Here is an 18,476-nt window from a genome sequence, read left to right as displayed (position 1 = left end):
TAATTAATGTAATGTTCACATCAAGGCTTCTGCACATACCAAGCTCATCTTCCGCAGTCTCGTCGGCTTCCACCTCAGCCTGTGATACAGTGCTACCGGTCTCAGTTTTGTCTTCATTCATTGCGTTCTCTTCCTCCTCGGTGTGCACCAGGGCATGCCGACTCGAGACTGAGTCTGGACATGGAGACATGGACACTGTCTGTGAAGCTGTGAGCTATTTTTTTTGACCAGCTCATCTTCATCTGCAGACCCTACACTGCTGGTGGGAGTATTACCAGCCTGCAGGTTATTTTTTGCCTTCTTAAGGTGTGTGTTCACGCTATCTCCACCAGCATCGTTTTTCCACTTCTTTGATGACATTTTTAAATTCTTTTCTTCTAGAGCAGCTCTCGCCTTTCCAGTCATTTTGATGATGTGTTTCGCTGTGGCTGCAAAGTTGAGCTGCATGATGGGCAGCACTAGTGGGTGACGAAGGTTCACGGGTGGCGTGGTATGATTTTATATTTGTCTTTAGAGTTTGACAGTTGGCAGCTGTATAGTTTCGTATTTATGTAGTTGAATTTTACTAGCACCTGTTTGGCATCCGTTTGGCGCCCATTGTGACTGATACCTGCAGCGCGGGTACGGGTAGGGGTAGGGGTATCATGACCTCAGACCCGTACCCGTACCCCAGCGGTACCCCTACCTGTGACCCGTGCAGGTTACCCATACCCGCGCAGTTCCCTATATTTAATAGCAACATTTGTTTGAATCAAAAAAGTGGGTACCAGTAAAATAAGTGACATCAGAGCTTTCCTTTTTCTACTCAGCGAGATCAGTAATACAAATCAGACATTTAAGTGCAAAAAGGGACTTGAATATTCTGCTGATGTGGTATGAGTGCCCGAACTAAGTCTATTTGGTGGGGGAAAGATCAAATGTCCTACCAGTAGGTAGGTAGCTACCCAAATACTGTCAGAAATGGAATTTCATTGTATGGAGAAGAAGGAATGAACTAAGTAGGAAGAAAAGACAACGGTGAATATTGGTTGCCATCATCACCTGAAGCGATGATGGCTTTTAGCGAGCATTACAGGATAGCAGTTCCTAGAGCTAATTAGTCTTAATTTTGACGATTATCAAAAATTTATCTAAATAGCTCTAAGTTTGTGCGGGAGGGTTTTCCTCATGGAGGCAAAACTCTGAAACCACCAGTGTCTTATCACACATTTATTTGTAAGGGGCAGCAAACCTGCTTACAAGCGATGGAGGAACGTCAGTTGAAGGCAAATACTACTTTCATTCGATTTATGCTACGTCAATAATGAAATTAAATGAAGAGACACACGGTGCATGACAGAGGAGAGTGGTGGGTGGGAGCAAAGAATATTGAAAGGTGCGAGTGAGGATGTGCCGAACTCGTTGTCGTTAGATCGAAAATGAATCAAGAGGAAAAACGCGTCCGCTCAGCTGGACTTGTAGCGGCGGGATACTCCCTGATACTCCGACAGGCTACATTACCCGGCACCTGTACATCACATCTGAGGAAGTGGCCTTACAGTAGCAGTCCAAACAACAATGTCCATGAGCTGCATAGTGTCGTGCTGTTTGTTCACCGTCGTGGACCATATAGCGAAATCCAAATCACTCTGGTCTTTCAAGGCCGGAAATCTGATGAGCAGTGATTGTCTTAGATCGGGATCGGTCCAGCAGGTCCAACCGATAGTCCGGATAAAATCTGCCAAGACGCAGGGCCTCCCTGCAGAATTGTTGGGATGTAAAGACCCTTTCTTTCGGATGGTCAACACCAACATTTCCCTGACAACCAGCGAAAACGGTACTTACTTGAGGAAGGCAACACTTGAAACAATGAAATTTTGGAAGTTGCAAGTCGGCTTTCCATCCTCGATAGCGAACGTCGGTAAGTTGCTGAAAGCGAGCACAATCTGCCTGTGTGTGATGACATGGTGCACCGACAACCCAGCAGACTGCGCACCGCAGCCCGGGAGAAAAAACATTCTTGAATGAAAACATCTGCTGCTTCATGTGTTGCATCTGGTCGGCAGAAAACTGGATACGATGGCCTGAAGCGTTGTAGAAGGGGCACTGGAGTTAGGGCCGAGCGGTTGGATGGGTTGCTGAGGGGGCACTGTAAGGAGTATAGGAGGGGCAGTATACTGGGGGGGCGTAAGAAACTGAGGGAGCTCAAGGCACAGAGTGGGTGCTGCCAGTGGGGGCAGAGGGGCGCAGCGAACGGGAGTCGATGGGATACAGAAAGCTCAGGCTGAGGGTGCAGCGAGAGCTGGGATTGAGGGAGCGACGTGCACTCTGGTGCTAGAAGCATAGCCAGCGATGGGTCATGAATACTCTGCAATGTAGGCGTCAGGAAATCTAAAGTGTTGCGAGAGCATGGATAATACCTTGGCGACAGTTATCTGACAGATATCGCAAAGCTGCACCGTCACCATTTGAAGACAGTTTGAAGCCCTGCCATCAAAGAATAACGATAAGCCCAATCTCCTACACACCGGCGTGGAGAGCCATGAGGCTATCTCCGATACCCCGGTATCATCTTGACCTGTCTGTAAAGTAAAAGGCTTGTGCTTAGGGTCATAAATTATGAATGCCCATCCTGGTCTTCCGTCCCGGCATCCACGACCAAATTCTTGTCCGTAGTCCAGCATGCTGTTTGGCTTGCGCAGGTGAATGACCACTCGAATGTCTCGGATATCCAAACCAGCTGAGAGTGCAGACGTAGTGTAGAGCACACGGAATGAGCCAGCACCGGCTCTAAAGCTGTCCAAGGTTGTCTTTTTCACGTCGTCGGGTAACTCTGAATGGTAAAATTTAGTGTCTGAGGCCTTGGCCATTGCCTCAGCGGTTGCCTTCGTTTGACAGAACACAAGTATCTTATCCGTTGCTGGTAAATTGAGGAGCAGGCCCGCAAGCCATACGAGATAATTTTGCTCTCGCTTCTGTGCATCTCGAAAGCGTAGCGACGAAGGAATGGAAAGCTGACCGTCGACAATGGTGAAGGCATTGAACGAAATTTCCTTCCTGGTGGTATCGCCGCGGATAATCTCGGTGGCACCGGAGAGCATTTGAAAATGCTCCAAGAATCGAGTGATAGTGGCGGGAGGTAGCGTTGCAGTACATGCAACAATTGGTAGAGGAAGTTGACGAAGGTGTGGAATAAGACGCAGACATGGACGATAATGCTTGGAGGTTAAGGCGTAATGAGACTCATCTACGACGATGCGGGAAAGAGCGCCCTGCTGAACTCCTTCTCTGAGATAATCGAAAAACGACGGAGACTCTAGCTGCTCCACGGAAACAAAGATGGTCCTAGCGTCGTAGGTCCTCATTCCAGGGCTCCAGGTGATGGTTGCCAAGCCTTTCGCCTCAAAGCGAGCGCGAAGCTCATCCAATAAGGCCTTGAGAGGGACAATCACAACTGTTGCACAGTGTTTTTCCAGAATGCTGACCGCAGGCATCATGTAAAGAAGGGTCTTTCCCTCCCCAGTACCGAGGACAATGACCAGGTCCTTGACCCTTGCGCTGACAGCTTCTGAAGCGCGGGCCTGTTCTATGGATCTAAAGGTTGCGTTACGACCCATGAGAGATCGAAGTTCTTGAAAGCGCAAAGGGTTGATGTAATAAGGGAAACTTGGGCTAAACTCTTGGACTGACTGAGATGTTTGACGAAAGGCATATGCCGCAAAAGCGTCGGATATCGAGCTCACCACCAAGGGTGTTAGGGTAGATAGCAGAGGCATGATAGCTAATTCTGATTGCATGTGGACGTCAGTACCAGTGGAAAGCACCAGTTGCTGCGAAGAGGTGCTTTGCAGGGGGGCAGGGAGTGGCTGGAGGGAAGAGAAGGGCGTGATGAGCGCAGCTAAGGGCCACAAACTTTTGCAGGTGCTCGCTTGAGACGGATTGTACATATGCGTGGTCAACCGCATAGCCCCTTGCAACACTTCCCTGGTGTCCACTCTGTTCGTCAAAATAATATTCCAAATCCAAATCAGCTACAAGGCGTTTGCAGTTCTTGCGCATAACGCCAATGAGAAGATGGCGGATATCGGCCAGGCCCATGGGATGACCCAATCCACCCTCGGATACAGGTCTACCGGTATGGGCGATAAGGATGTCAGAGAAATCGTCCGAATCCCATGGCCCATGCAGCCCGTTGAATAGATGATCTTCATATCCAGCAGAAAACTGGAAGTCTTCCCCGTCCAGGCTGAGATAAAGAGCGAGCATGGCTAAAGTCTTGAAGACAAGAGTCAGCCACGGTTTGGAAATGCGACAAAAGTGGTCAGAACCTTTGGGACGAACGTGAGGTACGCTATCATCAACCGAGCAGCTTCCGGAGGCATGCTCCGCGAAATGACCCGCTCCTTCTCCTGGTTGGTCTGAGTCTTGTTATAGCGTGATACGAAGTTCAAATGGCCAGAAAACCAGTAGACGTTTCTAGGGTGAAGGTTGGTGTTTTGCCAGGCCATGACGGCCAGCTCAGTGCCTCGAGCAGGCTGTCCAGAACCCAAATGATAGAGAAGAAAAACCTTCTGAAGAAAGTCCTCGCAATCCCCTATCCAGCGCCTGATTTGGCCAAGGTTCCACACCACACCACTAGAATTGTGAGACACGACAAAACGCCCCGAGAACGTCGACGTCATCTCTTTCATCAACGCTGATCCATGTACACAAAACTGGTTCCTTCTGTCGGATAGGAACGAGTAGCCCGGTTCAAGGTTGCTCAAATCGTCATGAATGTGCTCCTGCTCAATGTTTGGTAAAGAAGCGCCGAGGAGAACAACTTCATACAGCTGAACCTTTGTCTCCTCCATGAGGTTGCGGTACAGGTTTACGAAGTTGGCGATGGGAATAAGTCGACCATCAAAACTGAGAGCAGAGCCTTCAAGATCTGCCCACATCATTCGGGGAAGCAGGGACGTGTTGGCCGTAACAAACGAGAGAAAATGTCCTATCTCCAGCAGGTCGCCGAAAAAATTCAGACAATCTTCTCGCAGCCACCTGTGAACTTCTTCAATCAAACTGTTCGTCGAATGAAGTCAGCCAGCAGTCGAAGACAAGAGAGAGGTAACACTTACGCCTGCGGATTGTTTTCCACAACAAAAGCGGGAGCATTTTGGAACAACAGACAAATTTGATAGAAACCTGCGGCTCTCAAACACCATCTCAACTCGCTCAAAAATGGGTTTATGTGGATAGGATCCAGTATTTGACCGGACAGCTTGACGCAGCTGAAGATGAGAAAGAGCCTGCCTGGACAATCCAAGGGCGTTGAGGGCGGATATTGGGTTGTCAAAAGTGCCATTATTAGGTTATGGGCAGCTGAATGAGCGGCCTGGCATTGATCCATGTCAGTAAGAAGCTGCTCGGCACAGCGCTGTATCTTGCTCCCCAAAGCCACTTTTCGAGCCGTAGAATTGCTGGTACGTTCGAGCCGACCGTCCCGTGCTCGAGACACAAATGCGATCAGCTTTGCAAACGTTCGCACGTAGCGCTGGACCGTTTGCTTTCGAAGTGGTGCTTTGAAGGGTCGATTATTGAGTTCATGGCTAGAACATGGCGCCGTCAGTCAAGGATGATTAGATGAGAGAGAAAAACGCACATGGATTTCGTGGTGTTGACCGCCCGTAGTATACGAGTCTTTCGAAATGCATTCTCGTCGGTTAGCAGCTTGATGATCTCGTCAAAATAACGTTGAAAACACGGCAAGATGCCGCTTAACTCGATTTCATCTTTCTCGGGCATCTTTACCCAGTCGATGATATCAGACGGCGACTCGTCCTTGATCACCTCTAGCCAATTATACTTGGCCAGAAAAGGGTTCAGGTGGGCTCTGTCCATAGGCGGTCCTAGGCGTCCCTTGTGCAGAGCGCGGTGCTGCTCGTAGAATGATTCTACCTGGGCGAGTAAGTCTTGAGACCCTGGCGGAGCTACATGTAGAGCAGAAGGGGAGTGAGGGACGACTACTGGGTACTTCCTTTGCATGCTGGCATAGAAAGCCTGCACAGTGCAGCTCTTCCAATTGTTGCGGGTGTTATGGAAGTCCCTGTCATGGACTTGGATGCGCTGCTTTGAGATAGTGGCGAAGCAGCAGCCCTGAAACGTGCACATATATCCTTCTTGGTATGGAATACCGGGAACAACGGGGCTGGAGTTGTCCCAGTCCTCGAAGCTATCCGACTCGTGAAGTTTGTAGGCCTCCAAGACCGAGATCTGTTCAGCGGTAAGGGCAGGCACATCGTGATGCTTCTGTCTGTGGGCAGAGAGACACTTGGTAGCGATGCCAATCTCACAAATTATGCATATAAGTAGTCCAAGGGGTTTATATATGACGCAGGCAGTCATGTTCAGAAATGCAGACGTAAAGATGGACGGATGACCATAGGGAATAGCAAAGATTCCCCTGCCATCAGCGGGCTGCGGACCAAAGACTTGAATGTCAGCTGGATCTGTGTGAAGGATTAATTAGTATCTCAAACGCAGGAAGAAATATAAATAATACTGACTCAGCACGGGCTTGGTCCTTGCTGGTGCTGGCTTAGCGTTAGGATCGACTTTTGTGAATTGAGATGGAGGTGGCGCAGTGACCTCAAAGCTATCATCTTCGGTCGAACTCCTCACCACACGCTGTGCAGAGGCTGCCGTCGATGATGGCTGCCGATGCGAGAGTTGCAGATCCCAATCAGCCCGAGCCTGCTCGGTGGCATGATCAAACTGTTGGAATGATGCCGAGTAAGTGGTGATGGCAGGGGAGAGGATTCAGGAAAGGTAAGCTGAGTATATGGATTTCCTAGAGGTGATGACGGAGCTATATCGTAGTCTTCATCTGCAGGTGCTAACAACGACTCGTCAATGTTGTCCTCTTCGTGCATCCTTCTCATCTCTTCTTCGTCTTCCTCGCTCTCTCTTCACATTTATCCTCGAGATCTCACTCTCGTGTTTAATCGGCTGCGTCTAAAATTTAGATCGCTTATAACCCAGACGGCTGGAATGTACTCACCCGTGCTTTCACCCATTTGGCCACCGAAGCTTTGTGTATTGGACCCCTTACTCTCGATCCATGATTGTGCATACTCTTATACATCGTGAATGTTTGGAGACACGCTGGGCACTGGAATGTGCCATCAGCCCGGCGGGCAACGACGACAGGTACTTCGGGATGCTCGACGAATCTAAACCGGCAATAGGATGAATGGAACTGCAGACGATGGTCATCCGCACTTTTAACATCTATGCAGCAGATGTCACAATAATCGTTTCTCCCCACCATTTTCTGAAGGTAGGTCACTGGCAGAAAAGAAAACTGAGTGTCGCGTCTTCGGAAACAAGCCTGGCGCTTACGTATCGCCTAAATTACGGCTGAGAATGTTTACGTTCTTCTGGGTTTCCATATATAATTCCGGCACATCACTGCGATCATATCCGGGAAAAGGCATGGGTGGCATTGTGCTAATCTAACAGCTTTATTGGGCACCAGCACGGCATTCCCTTCGGTTCACCTCGGCGTCTTTAAATTTTTATCGCACAACGTTCAGTTCATACCCAATGATACGGTGTGATGCGCGCGACGTACCCATGCGGTAGAAGAAGTTTGAATGTTTCCTTCCAGCAAGAGGACAGCCAAGGTACTCGTGTGGGCCAGGCGAGGGTGGTGATAGAGAACGATCTAAGAGGCCTGGTGAAGAGAATGGAGGTGAAGAACATGATAAGACGTCTCTGAACATAAGTTCAGTAGTGCAGGTTCATCTATAGCTGGAAAAATTATTTCAAAGAATGATGATCAAGAACAACGGTTAACAGACCTTTGGCACGGGCATCATCACGTCGAATCTCTGCGATATGGTCGTGATATAACCATCCAGCGCGCAACTATGTACAAACCGAGCATAGCAAAGTGCCCAAATCTAGCAAGGGTCGCTGACGATGGACCTTTCCCTTGCCAAAATTATTCACAGAAAGCGTGAATTGTGATTCGTGCGGTCAATGGTGGCGTGGTTAGTCTGTGAGCAAGCGCTTGGGATCTGAGTCTTGTGCGGATGATGCAGAATCGGAGTGAGAGTAGGACCACGAAAAGGAGAGGAAGACGAGAGGAAAGCCTGAGCGTCCTGAGTATGCTATGGCGCCTCGTCTCGCCTGAAAATGGCTTGAGAGGAGTAATCTGTGATATTCCATGAGAACGGCTAGTGAAACTTGAACAAAGATGGACCACACATACCCATGCATGAGCTAATATGTGCAATGACCGAACACACGAACGCATCGGATGAGATGCTCGTTCGATGAAGTATGTCCTGGGGCTGAATACGAATGGAGTTCATGTTGAATATAGTTTGTCAGATAAACACACCTTATCGTCTATGTCTGACAGTAACATTCATGACGAATTGAACGTTTTTAGCATGATCGTGATTCCTGTGAGTATGATTTTAGTAAGGAGATACGGTTGAGGAGACCGGGACATGCCTCGTAAATCGTGCAACCGTGCTTTTGCTCAGAATTTATACCGGCCCCGCCATTCGCATACCATACGATAAGGTACTAGATACCAGCTTATATCGAGATTCGCAACGAATAAGATCATATAACTGTGTTAACGATCGTCAGGAATATCAATAACTCACTTTGAACGCCGGAGGAGGGCTTTTCATCTATAGAGGGTATGGGGGGGAGTCCGATGCGATGGGTTACGTGCTGACTCATCTAGTCACTTACTGCGTGGGAATGCAAAGCTGCCAAATCGCTGAAGTTATCGGGTGCACCTTCCTGTAGTGAATTCCAACACTGTTATCTCGTTTCATGCGTCCTCGCCTCAGATTCAGTCCCTTACCCAACTCGACCAGCATGAATCCGATGCTTCACATTTTTCACAAAAGCAAACTCATTCAAGTTCGACGGCAACATTGTCCTCGTTATAATGCCCGGCTGCTGTTCATTATCTCGTCTCTCACCTCCTCCCTTCCATTCGTTCGGTAGGTGTCCTTGGACCATGCCGGACGAATCGGCCCTCAATTCGACGAGCCGATTCTTTGCTCGTCTCAGGCCGTCCGCGGCACTGGTGGTCTGTTTCCCTTCTTTTAGGCTGAGCCAGGCGAGCGCATGGTGGGTGCCTTGGACGCTGGATCAAGCAATGGTTTGGTTCATGAACCTGTCTTTGGCCCGATTGCTGGGGTAAGTGACTGTTAAGTTGATAAACTCGTTGACGGTCTGATCGTTGACCCTGGTTTCTTTGCGTGTCCCCTAGTAGTTGAGAGGCCAGCCGTCATACGCTCTGCGAACTGTGCACTGCGATGAGGTGGGACTGCCTGTGCCTCCGCGCCTACTCACCCTCGCATAGACACAAGGTCTAGCACCCAGGACACTCCCAATTTTTTGTAATATCATCAGGACATTCGAACATCTCAGTGGGTCCTTTTCAGCTAGAGGATTGATTACACTCCGGTCGTACCTCGAGATTGTTGTTAGGAAAAAAAACAATTAGGATGAACATTTCGGCGATGTTCACAATGATGTACTAAGGTAGAAATTGACCAACCACAGCAGTCCTTCCCCTACTATATCATAGATATCATGCTCTACCGCGTATTCTTAATAGCAACCAAAAAATTGCGGTCACGACGAATGTGAAATGTAATATGTTGCAGTAGGCAGTTGGTGGGCAGCGCTGAATATCAGTGAATCCACGAGTTCACAATATTAACACAAACTGCAAACATGACGCGTGATGGCAACTCGGCCACACGGTACACCACGGCCTTCCTTATTGGGCTGTTTTTTGCGGATGGGCCCGACAACACTGAAACAGACAAATGGCAGCAGGTCTATAAACAACTTCCCACTTTGAGTGAGCGCTACTCAAACCTCTATCTTCCGCGAGCGCAATCGATCTGTTTTTGTTTTCTTTTTTTTGTCGTGTCAAGTTGAGTTGTCACCAGTAGCTGGGGCTGCGGGTGTGAAAACATGATGTAGCAGGCGCCGAGTGAAGTTCCTTACAAAGGAGGTCTGTTATCTACAGCGAACTGGCGAGATATTTGAAACTTATGAGTTTGTCAAACCTTTTCTTTTTCCAATGTCTCCTACAACCATGTTCTCCCCAGGGCCTACGCTGCGCGGACATCATTTTACAGGGGTGCGAGGTCACAGGAAAGAGCGGCCTTGACTACTTTCAGGCGCTTGAAAGCGAACTGCAGGGGGCACAGACTATGCACTCCAGGTTCCCCGAGCCTCTGAAAGCCGCTTTCCTCAAGGCCATGCCGAGAATCAAGTCTCATCTTGATCAGTGCCATCTCCGCCTCACGGAATTGCTGACGATGACGCAGTTCAAATTCACAAGATTGGTGGAGACTTAAAGATCCCAGCGAAGGAAGGATTGGTCCGTGCTGACCCCCCTTATGTACGCCTACAAGGTGCAGATACTTGAAGAGCAACACGAGAAGAGTCACGAGAAAGGAATGGCTGCATTGAAAGACAAAGTTAAATGGAGCGGTAGCTTTATGGATGTCCAGTGCAGCATCATGAGGTTTGTGGCCCTCGTTAACATGAACAAAACTGACCACGTCTTGTTGTAGCTGCGATCACCTTGCATTCTCAAAATCTATTATTCGTCGCTTTATCCGTGACTGTGTTGATCGTGATGCTGCACGTTCTCCACTGCTTCCACACAATGTTCTCATCCCACGCGAGGGTCCCATCCTACATGAGGCTCCTTTACACTGTGACATGCACGAGCTTCCCAGTCATCCTCGCGAGCCATCTGTGCCATTGCGAGAGCCTCTGCTTCATCGTGATCCCTCCGTGCACTCTTGTGATCCCTCTGTGCACTCTCGTGATCCCTCTGTGCACCCGCGTGATCCCTCCGTGCACCCGCGTGATCCCTCTGTGCACCCGCATGATCCCTCTATGCACCCTCATGAGGGACCCTCCTACCCACACGATGTTGCTCACTATCATGATGCGCACGACACACCCTATGATCGGAATGGTCCCCCTCACATCCACCCTCATCCTACTGGTGTCCTCAATCCCCATGGCCTTCCATGCACCCGTAATCCCAAAGAAGCTCGGTATGGTCGTGCACCTATGGGATACAACCATCCAGGTTATCTTTCTCGTTACAACTCACCTGCTGATGGATATAACGACCACTATGATGACTGCAGGCATCCACCAGACTCCTACTATCAAGATGTGCGCAGTCATGACAGGAGGTACTATGGAGATAATAGTAGATGGCCAGACCACCGCTGATACCTTTTGTGCTTGTTTTTTTGACTAACTTTTCTTTCTCGCCTTTTAATTTTGGTGTCTGTGCCTCTTGCCTTTTTAGTGTAGTGACTGTCATTTTGTTACCTCATGCTTCGCCTCAGATTGGATGTAGTGCCTCCTCCTGAATATATTGTGTTGGTGTTTTCGTGCTCGCACCTGATGAATGTTACATGCTGCCTCCTGAGTTTTTGTCCCCAATCTTTGGTTATTTTAAATTGACTGATTAAAATCAATTAAGACACGAAAAAAACACGCTATTGAGGAATCAAACTCAAGACTCCCACATGGACCTCGCCAACGATACGAGACACTAATACCACATTGCCATAAGACCTCAAAATGTGCAGAGCGCACATATCATATAATGGCACTTTGCATGCCAATGCTTCTATCAATCATCGGCACACCATCAGCTTCAACGACTTTATCACTTCTATTGATTATTGATGAGGGCACGCCTCCGAGTTATCTCAATGTGTAAGTTATTGATATTTTTCTTCTACGCTCCTCCCTCTCACCATATATTTGTTGCATTGATGGATTTCACGCAACTTGACTGTGTTCTCGAACGTATCACATCACGGCACAGGGTGCAAGCGCAGGAAGTGTTGGACAAGTGGTTGGAGAGACGACGGATTGGTGATCCTGATGGATGGAGGCTGCTTGACGGTATACCTTGCATTATTGGGGGGCTGACAGGACTTCTCGGTAAGTGTGCTCATCAGATCACAGGTAGAATAGCTAAATATGTTACAGGATCACTCGAAGGGCGAGGGGGCAACTTTCCCTGGAAAACGTTACCCACCATCCTAGCCCGTCGTGGCTATATCCTCGAAAACTACCCGGAAAACATACTAATGCCCGGTGAAAGACGTTCAACACTTGCAAAGAGCAAGGGCATACACGACCTCTCTATCCACGAGTGGCACATCCTTGCAGATGCCCTCAAGAATAATGCCCTCACCGTCAAAACTGTCGCAACAGACGCCCTCGAAAACCTCATGGCTTCACGTGTCCCTGTCATCATTGGAGAAGCGCCCTCCGCAGATTCTCGTCACACTCGTGGTCGACAAGGGTTTGCTGATGGACAGATTGATAGGCTTGGATTGAGCCATCTGGGCAATACTTCTCCTCCAAAATCTTGTGCTGTGTCGTCTAAGCGGCGGAGACTTTGCGTGTTCGTAGAGGTACCACAGGCCCCACCCTCCTGGAGGTTGAAAGCGATACGGCGACGCTCACTAAACTTTGGACCCAACTATAGCGACCTTATCCCACAGATTACCGCCATCAGGAATGATGAAGTGGGGGTTGGCACTATCAAGGATGGTGCTATTGATGATGAAGAAGCCGCCAATGATGCCACCACCAAGGACGAAGAGGAAATTGACGAGCTTTTTGCGTCACAGGAAAGGACGTGATCTGTGTAAGCCTCTCGAGCCTCCATTCAACCCTCGCAAACCTCTATTCAACCCTTGCAAGCCTCTCTCTTCAACCCTCGCAAACCTCTCTTCAACCATCGCAAACCTCTCTTCGACCCTTGCAAACCTCTCTTCAACCTTCATCACATCCTCACGAGCCTCCCTTCCGCGGCATGTACTAACCATCAGCATCTGTGCACGTGATCTTGTTGATTCGAGTGTTGGTGTCGCGTGTTGCCTTTTATCTTACTCTTTGTCTCTTTACCGCTGTCTGAGATGTCTTCCCCGCGCCTCACAAAGTCACATTCTCGAGTACAATACATGTTTGCCTGGGATTCGTGGTTATGAGATTAGGAGATGACGAGGATAGATGGCCTGACAGAGAGGGATAACGGGTGTGTATTTTCTTCGTAGTTTGAATGTGTTTTTGTATCCCTTTCGCGTGCATGGCTTTTCTTCATGTTGTTAGTCACTGTCTCTGTCCGCCTTTCACGTCAAATATATTGCCTTTCGCGCAATTGGATTGATGTTCACCAAATTCCAACATGTATTGCAAAACATATAGATCAACTATTTTAAACAGCGAGGGCGCACGGCCTCGCGTGGTTGGTTCCTACCCTCGCAAGCCTCTGGGAGCACGGAGACAATACACAAAGGAAAAGGCATGTACCTCTTGCGGCAATTACAGGGAGCCTCCGTGGAGAGGCATACCTCACAGGTGGGTTCCCTGCAACATAGAAACCCCACCTGATAGACCGTGAGACGGGCGCTTAAGTGCTGCCAAGGGTGGCCTTAGCAGGAATAGGATGTTTACAAAACGTACATTACACAGAGTTGACAGCTCTTCGGTTTGTTCACATCATGTAGGGCTCTCGAGAGACATTGTGACCAGAAGATTTAGTTTGGGTGCTGCGTCTCGCTTCAGGAAGCTTTGCACTTGTGTTGAGATCCTGCTCTTAGTGATTAGACAACGACAATTGTCGAGATTTCTATTACTTACAGAAAAGTGTTTGCGCATACCAGGAGCGATATGATTCCACCACTTTATGAATGAATTCTTCAGGGCTAGTTCCCGAACACCCTTATGGTTTAGCCAAGCGAGGAACTCGTCAAGCTGCAAAGCCAAACGGTCAACAATGGTCAACAAAACGACAGCTAAAGGAGAATACCTCCTCGGGCTCAGCATACTGTGCCCACTCGGATGGAGCCAACATTCCCTCTGGCCCTTCTTCTTCAAGCCTCTTAGCTTCATAGTCATCATCCTCCTTCTTTAACATCAACTCCAAGTCCATCACGCTCGGACCCTGTATAAAGATTCGACCAGCTTCGTACTGGACGACGCCTCCACTACCCAGCAAAGAAGCAGATCCCATGCCGTCGAACCACCAAATCTGATTATGGAACCGGTCCTTTCCCAATGGTTTGACTCGCACCGCACCAAGTAGCTTCCTGAACTCTCGTTCAATCACCTCTAATTGACGCTCGAGCTTATTAACCTCTTCATCGAGTCTGCGATGTTCTGCAAGTGCTTGCTTCGCAGAGGCTGCTTGAGCGCGAGCAAGCTCTCGTTGCTTCGCATGTGCCTGAGGATGGGCTTTCTGACGAAGATCTTTCTGACGCGCTGATCTCTTTTGGCGAGCACTAGAAGTTGATGCGGTCTCCGAGCCATCTTCTGAAGGAACGTCCGAAAGATCACTGGACTCATGCATCGTAGTATCTTCGTCTGGAACGACACTGTTGGTCCCAAGCTCCTTCACCTCCATTTCCCCAGCAAGGGAATTCATTTCCTCAGTGCTGAAAAAGGACGTTGAATGGAAATACCGCTGTGCGCCAAAGCGAACGCAACACATAGTAACGCTCACTGGGTGAGGAGTGGACACTTAAGATGTTTGCGGCAGGACTTGAAACACGAGAACTTGACGATGAAGACAAAGCTTCTGCATGTAGTTCCGGGGCAAAGAATAATCTTGTCAAGATTTCTCGTAGACGAGGAAAGTTGTCGAGTGTGGCATGCTATCAGAAATGAGCATCGAATATGAATAATAGGCTGAAATCACTTCACATCTTTTAGGCATCCTAGAAGAGCCTCCTCCCACCCGTCTCGCATCTCATTGTGCCACAAGGGAATCCATTCCCAGTTGTTCCCTATGTCAGCCATGGCACCAGCTAACTCATCGATTGAAACACCAAGCACTCTATAGTCCCCTTCTGGTGTATCTTGGATACGCAGTAACAACAGGACGGCACTATGCCGAGTAAATGGCACTGTGCGTAGGTTGTAAATGAGCGTCGAGTGAATCTCTCCTAGTAGTGCGCAAGGCGGGTCTACGAGAGAATGCCGCAAGGCATGTTCAAACTCATACATTGTAAATGTTGATAAGTGGAGTGGTTGCCTGCGATAAACTGTTAGATATTCATATGCAACTATTTGCGACTGTTCACTTACCCATAAATGGCCAGGAAATTCCATGCCGTTAAAAATGCTTCAAAAGTACCCTGATTCTCGCCAAACGGAAGTCCCAATTTACTTGGTGTTGGCTTTTTGACCTTCAAACCCACTTTCTTCTCCTTGTCGTTAAGCCGAACATCCAGATCTTCAGTAGGGTAGTGAATGGGTTTCTTCTTCTTCTTCTCTGCAGCCAGACGCTCAGCCTCTTGTTTTGCCTTTTGTTGACGCTCTGCCTTTTCACGAGCTTCGCGCTCACGCTTTTCAGCTGCAACAGCCAAGACTTTCATTGTTACAGTAATCAGCACCAAGTATTATCCAACATAGCGCAATGTTACCTCTTTCCTCCTGAGCAGCAGTCATCTTCTTCTGCTTCTTGGTTGGTGGTCCTTCCTTGTCCTCCCATATCTTTCCGTGTTTCCTCTGGCATCACAGAGTCGACACCATAGTGCTTCGCAATAACAGGTTTTACCGTCCATGGCGAAGCGACAGCAGCATCACGATCAACACAGTCACGGATAAAGCGACGAATAATAGATTTTGAGAATGCAAGGTGATCGCAGCTACAACAAGACGTGGTCAGTTTTGTTCATGTTAACGAGGGCCACAAACCTCATGATGCTGCACTGGACATCCATAAAGCTACCGCTCCATTTAACTTTGTCTTTCAATGCAGCCATTCCTTTCTCGTGACTCTTCTCGTGTTGCTCTTCAAGTATCTGCACCTTGTAGGCGTACATAAGGGGGGTCAGCACGGACCAATCCTTCCTTCGCTGGGATCTTTAAGTCTCCACCAATCTTGTGAATTTGAACTGCGTCATCGTCAGCAATTCCGTGAGGCGGAGATGGCACTGATCAAGATGAGACTTGATTCTCGGCATGGCCTTGAGGAAAGCGGCTTTCAGAGGCTCGGGGAACCTGGAGTGCATAGTCTGTGCCCCCTGCAGTTCGCTTTCAAGCGCCTGAAAGTAGTCAAGGCCGCTCTTTCCTGTGACCTCGCACCCCTGTAAAATGATGTCCGCGCAGCGTAGGCCCTGGGGAGAACATGGTTGTAGGAGACATTGGAAAAAGAAAAGGTTTGACAAACTCATAAGTTTCAAATATCTCGCCAGTTCGCTGTAGATAACAGACCTCCTTCGTAAGGAACTTCACTCGGCGCCTGCTACATCATGTTTTCACACCCGCAGCCCCAGCTACTGGTGACAACTCAACTTGACACGACAAAAAAAAGAAAACAAAAACAGATCGATTGCGCTCGCGGAAGATAGAGGTTTGAGTAGCGCTCACTCAAAGTGGGAAGTTGTTTATAGACCTGCTGCCATTTGTCTGTTTCAGTGTTGTCGGGCCCATCCGCAAAAAACAGCCCAATAAGGAAGGCCGTGGTGTACCGTGTGGCCGAGTTGCCATCACGCGTCATGTTTGCAGTTTGTGTTAATATTGTGAACTCGTGGATTCACTGATATTCAGCGCTGCCCACCAACTGCCTACTGCAACATATTACATTTCACATTCGTCGTGACCGCAATTTTTTGGTTGCTATTAAGAATACGCGGTAGAGCATGATATCTATGATATAGTAGGGGAAGGACTGCTGTGGTTGGTCAATTTCTACCTTAGTACATCATTGTGAACATCGCCGAAATGTTCATCCTAATTGTTTTTTTTCCTAACAACAATCTCGAGGTACGACCGGAGTGTAATCAATCCTCTAGCTGAAAAGGACCCACTGAGATGTTCGAATGTCCTGATGATATTACAAAAAATTGGGAGTGTCCTGGGTGCTAGACCTTGTGTCTATGCGAGGGTGAGTAGGCGCGGAGGCACAGGCAGTCCCACCTCATCGCAGTGCACAGTTCGCAGAGCGTATGACGGCTGGCCTCTCAACTACTAGGGGACACGCAAAGAAACCAGGGTCAACGATCAGACCGTCAACGAGTTTATCAACTTAACAGTCACTTACCCCAGCAATCGGGCCAAAGACAGGTTCATGAACCAAACCATTGCTTGATCCAGCGTCCAAGGCACCCACCATGCGCTCGCCTGGCTCAGCCTAAAAGAAGGGAAACAGACCACCAGTGCCGCGGACGGCCTGAGACGAGCAAAGAATCGGCTCGTCGAATTGAGGGCCGATTCGTCCGGCATGGTCCAAGGACACCTACCGAACGAATGGAAGGGAGGAGGTGAGAGACGAGATAATGAACAGCAGCCGGGCATTATAACGAGGACAATGTTGCCGTCGAACTTGAATGAGTTTGCTTTTGTGAAAAATGTGAAGCATCGGATTCATGCTGGTCGAGTTGGGTAAGGGACTGAATCTGAGGCGAGGACGCATGAAACGAGATAACAGTGTTGGAATTCACTACAGGAAGGTGCACCCGATAACTTCAGCGATTTGGCAGCTTTGCATTCCCACGCAGTAAGTGACTAGATGAGTCAGCACGTAACCCATCGCATCGGACTCCCCCCCATACCCTCTATAGATGAAAAGCCCTCCTCCGGCGTTCAAAGTGAGTTATTGATATTCCTGACGATCGTTAACACAGTTATATGATCTTATTCGTTGCGAATCTCGATATAAGCTGGTATCTAGTACCTTATCGTATGGTATGCGAATGGCGGGGCCGGTATAAATTCTGAGCAAAAGCACGGTTGCACGATTTACGAGGCATGTCCCGGTCTCCTCAACCGTATCTCCTTACTAAAATCATACTCACAGGAATCACGATCATGCTAAAAACGTTCAATTCGTCATGAATGTTACTGTCAGACATAGACGATAAGGTGTGTTTATCTGACAAACTATATTCAACATGAACTCCATTCGTATTCAGCCCCAGGACATACTTCATCGAACGAGCATCTCATCCGATGCGTTCGTGTGTTCGGTCATTGCACATATTAGCTCATGCATGGGTATGTGTGGTCCATCTTTGTTCAAGTTTCACTAGCCGTTCTCATGGAATATCACAGATTACTCCTCTCAAGCCATTTTCAGGCGAGACGAGGCGCCATAGCATACTCAGGACGCTCAGGCTTTCCTCTCGTCTTCCTCTCCTTTTCGTGGTCCTACTCTCACTCCGATTCTGCATCATCCGCACAAGACTCAGATCCCAAGCGCTTGCTCACAGACTAACCACGCCACCATTGACCGCACGAATCACAATTCACGCTTTCTGTGAATAATTTTGGCAAGGGAAAGGTCCATCGTCAGCGACCCTTGCTAGATTTGGGCACTTTGCTATGCTCGGTTTGTACATAGTTGCGCGCTGGATGGTTATATCACGACCATATCGCAGAGATTCGACGTGATGATGTCCGTGCCAAAGGTCTGT

At 48.6% G+C, this 18,476-nt stretch overlaps 2 protein-coding genes across 2 annotated transcripts; one reads left to right on the top strand and one right to left on the bottom strand.

Annotated features, from left to right (window-relative positions):
- Positions 1-13,525: 13,525 nt before the first annotated feature.
- Positions 13,526-16,561, bottom strand: EDB93DRAFT_1279631 (chromatin remodeling complex protein; the record flags this gene model as incomplete). The annotated part of the gene is given in 11 exon segments (XM_041454433.1): positions 13,526-13,648; positions 13,699-13,812; positions 13,868-14,485; positions 14,505-14,711; positions 14,761-15,091; positions 15,145-15,427; positions 15,483-15,552; positions 15,578-15,707; positions 15,757-15,863; positions 15,883-15,995; positions 16,432-16,561. The coding sequence occupies 11 exon segments, from the start codon at positions 16,559-16,561 to the stop codon at positions 13,553-13,555; spliced, it is 2,199 nt and encodes a 732-aa protein (XP_041300660.1). The 3' UTR covers positions 13,526-13,552.
- Positions 16,562-16,891: 330 nt separating this feature from the next.
- On the top strand, positions 16,892-18,158 carry EDB93DRAFT_1109994 (uncharacterized protein; the record flags this gene model as incomplete). Its single annotated transcript, XM_041448020.1, has 10 exons — positions 16,892-16,948; positions 17,036-17,127; positions 17,158-17,324; positions 17,420-17,445; positions 17,510-17,560; positions 17,625-17,651; positions 17,688-17,748; positions 17,912-17,925; positions 17,976-18,057; positions 18,115-18,158. The coding sequence occupies 10 exons, from the start codon at positions 16,892-16,894 to the stop codon at positions 18,156-18,158; spliced, it is 621 nt and encodes a 206-aa protein (XP_041300659.1).
- Between the last annotated feature and the right edge of the window lie 318 nt (positions 18,159-18,476).

Source organism: Suillus bovinus (genome assembly GCF_016758785.1).
Source record: "Suillus bovinus strain UH-Sbo-P2 chromosome Unknown EDB93scaffold_242, whole genome shotgun sequence".
Taxonomy (NCBI): domain Eukaryota; kingdom Fungi; phylum Basidiomycota; class Agaricomycetes; order Boletales; family Suillaceae; genus Suillus; species Suillus bovinus.
This window is presented reverse-complemented; position numbering and strand designations above follow the sequence as displayed.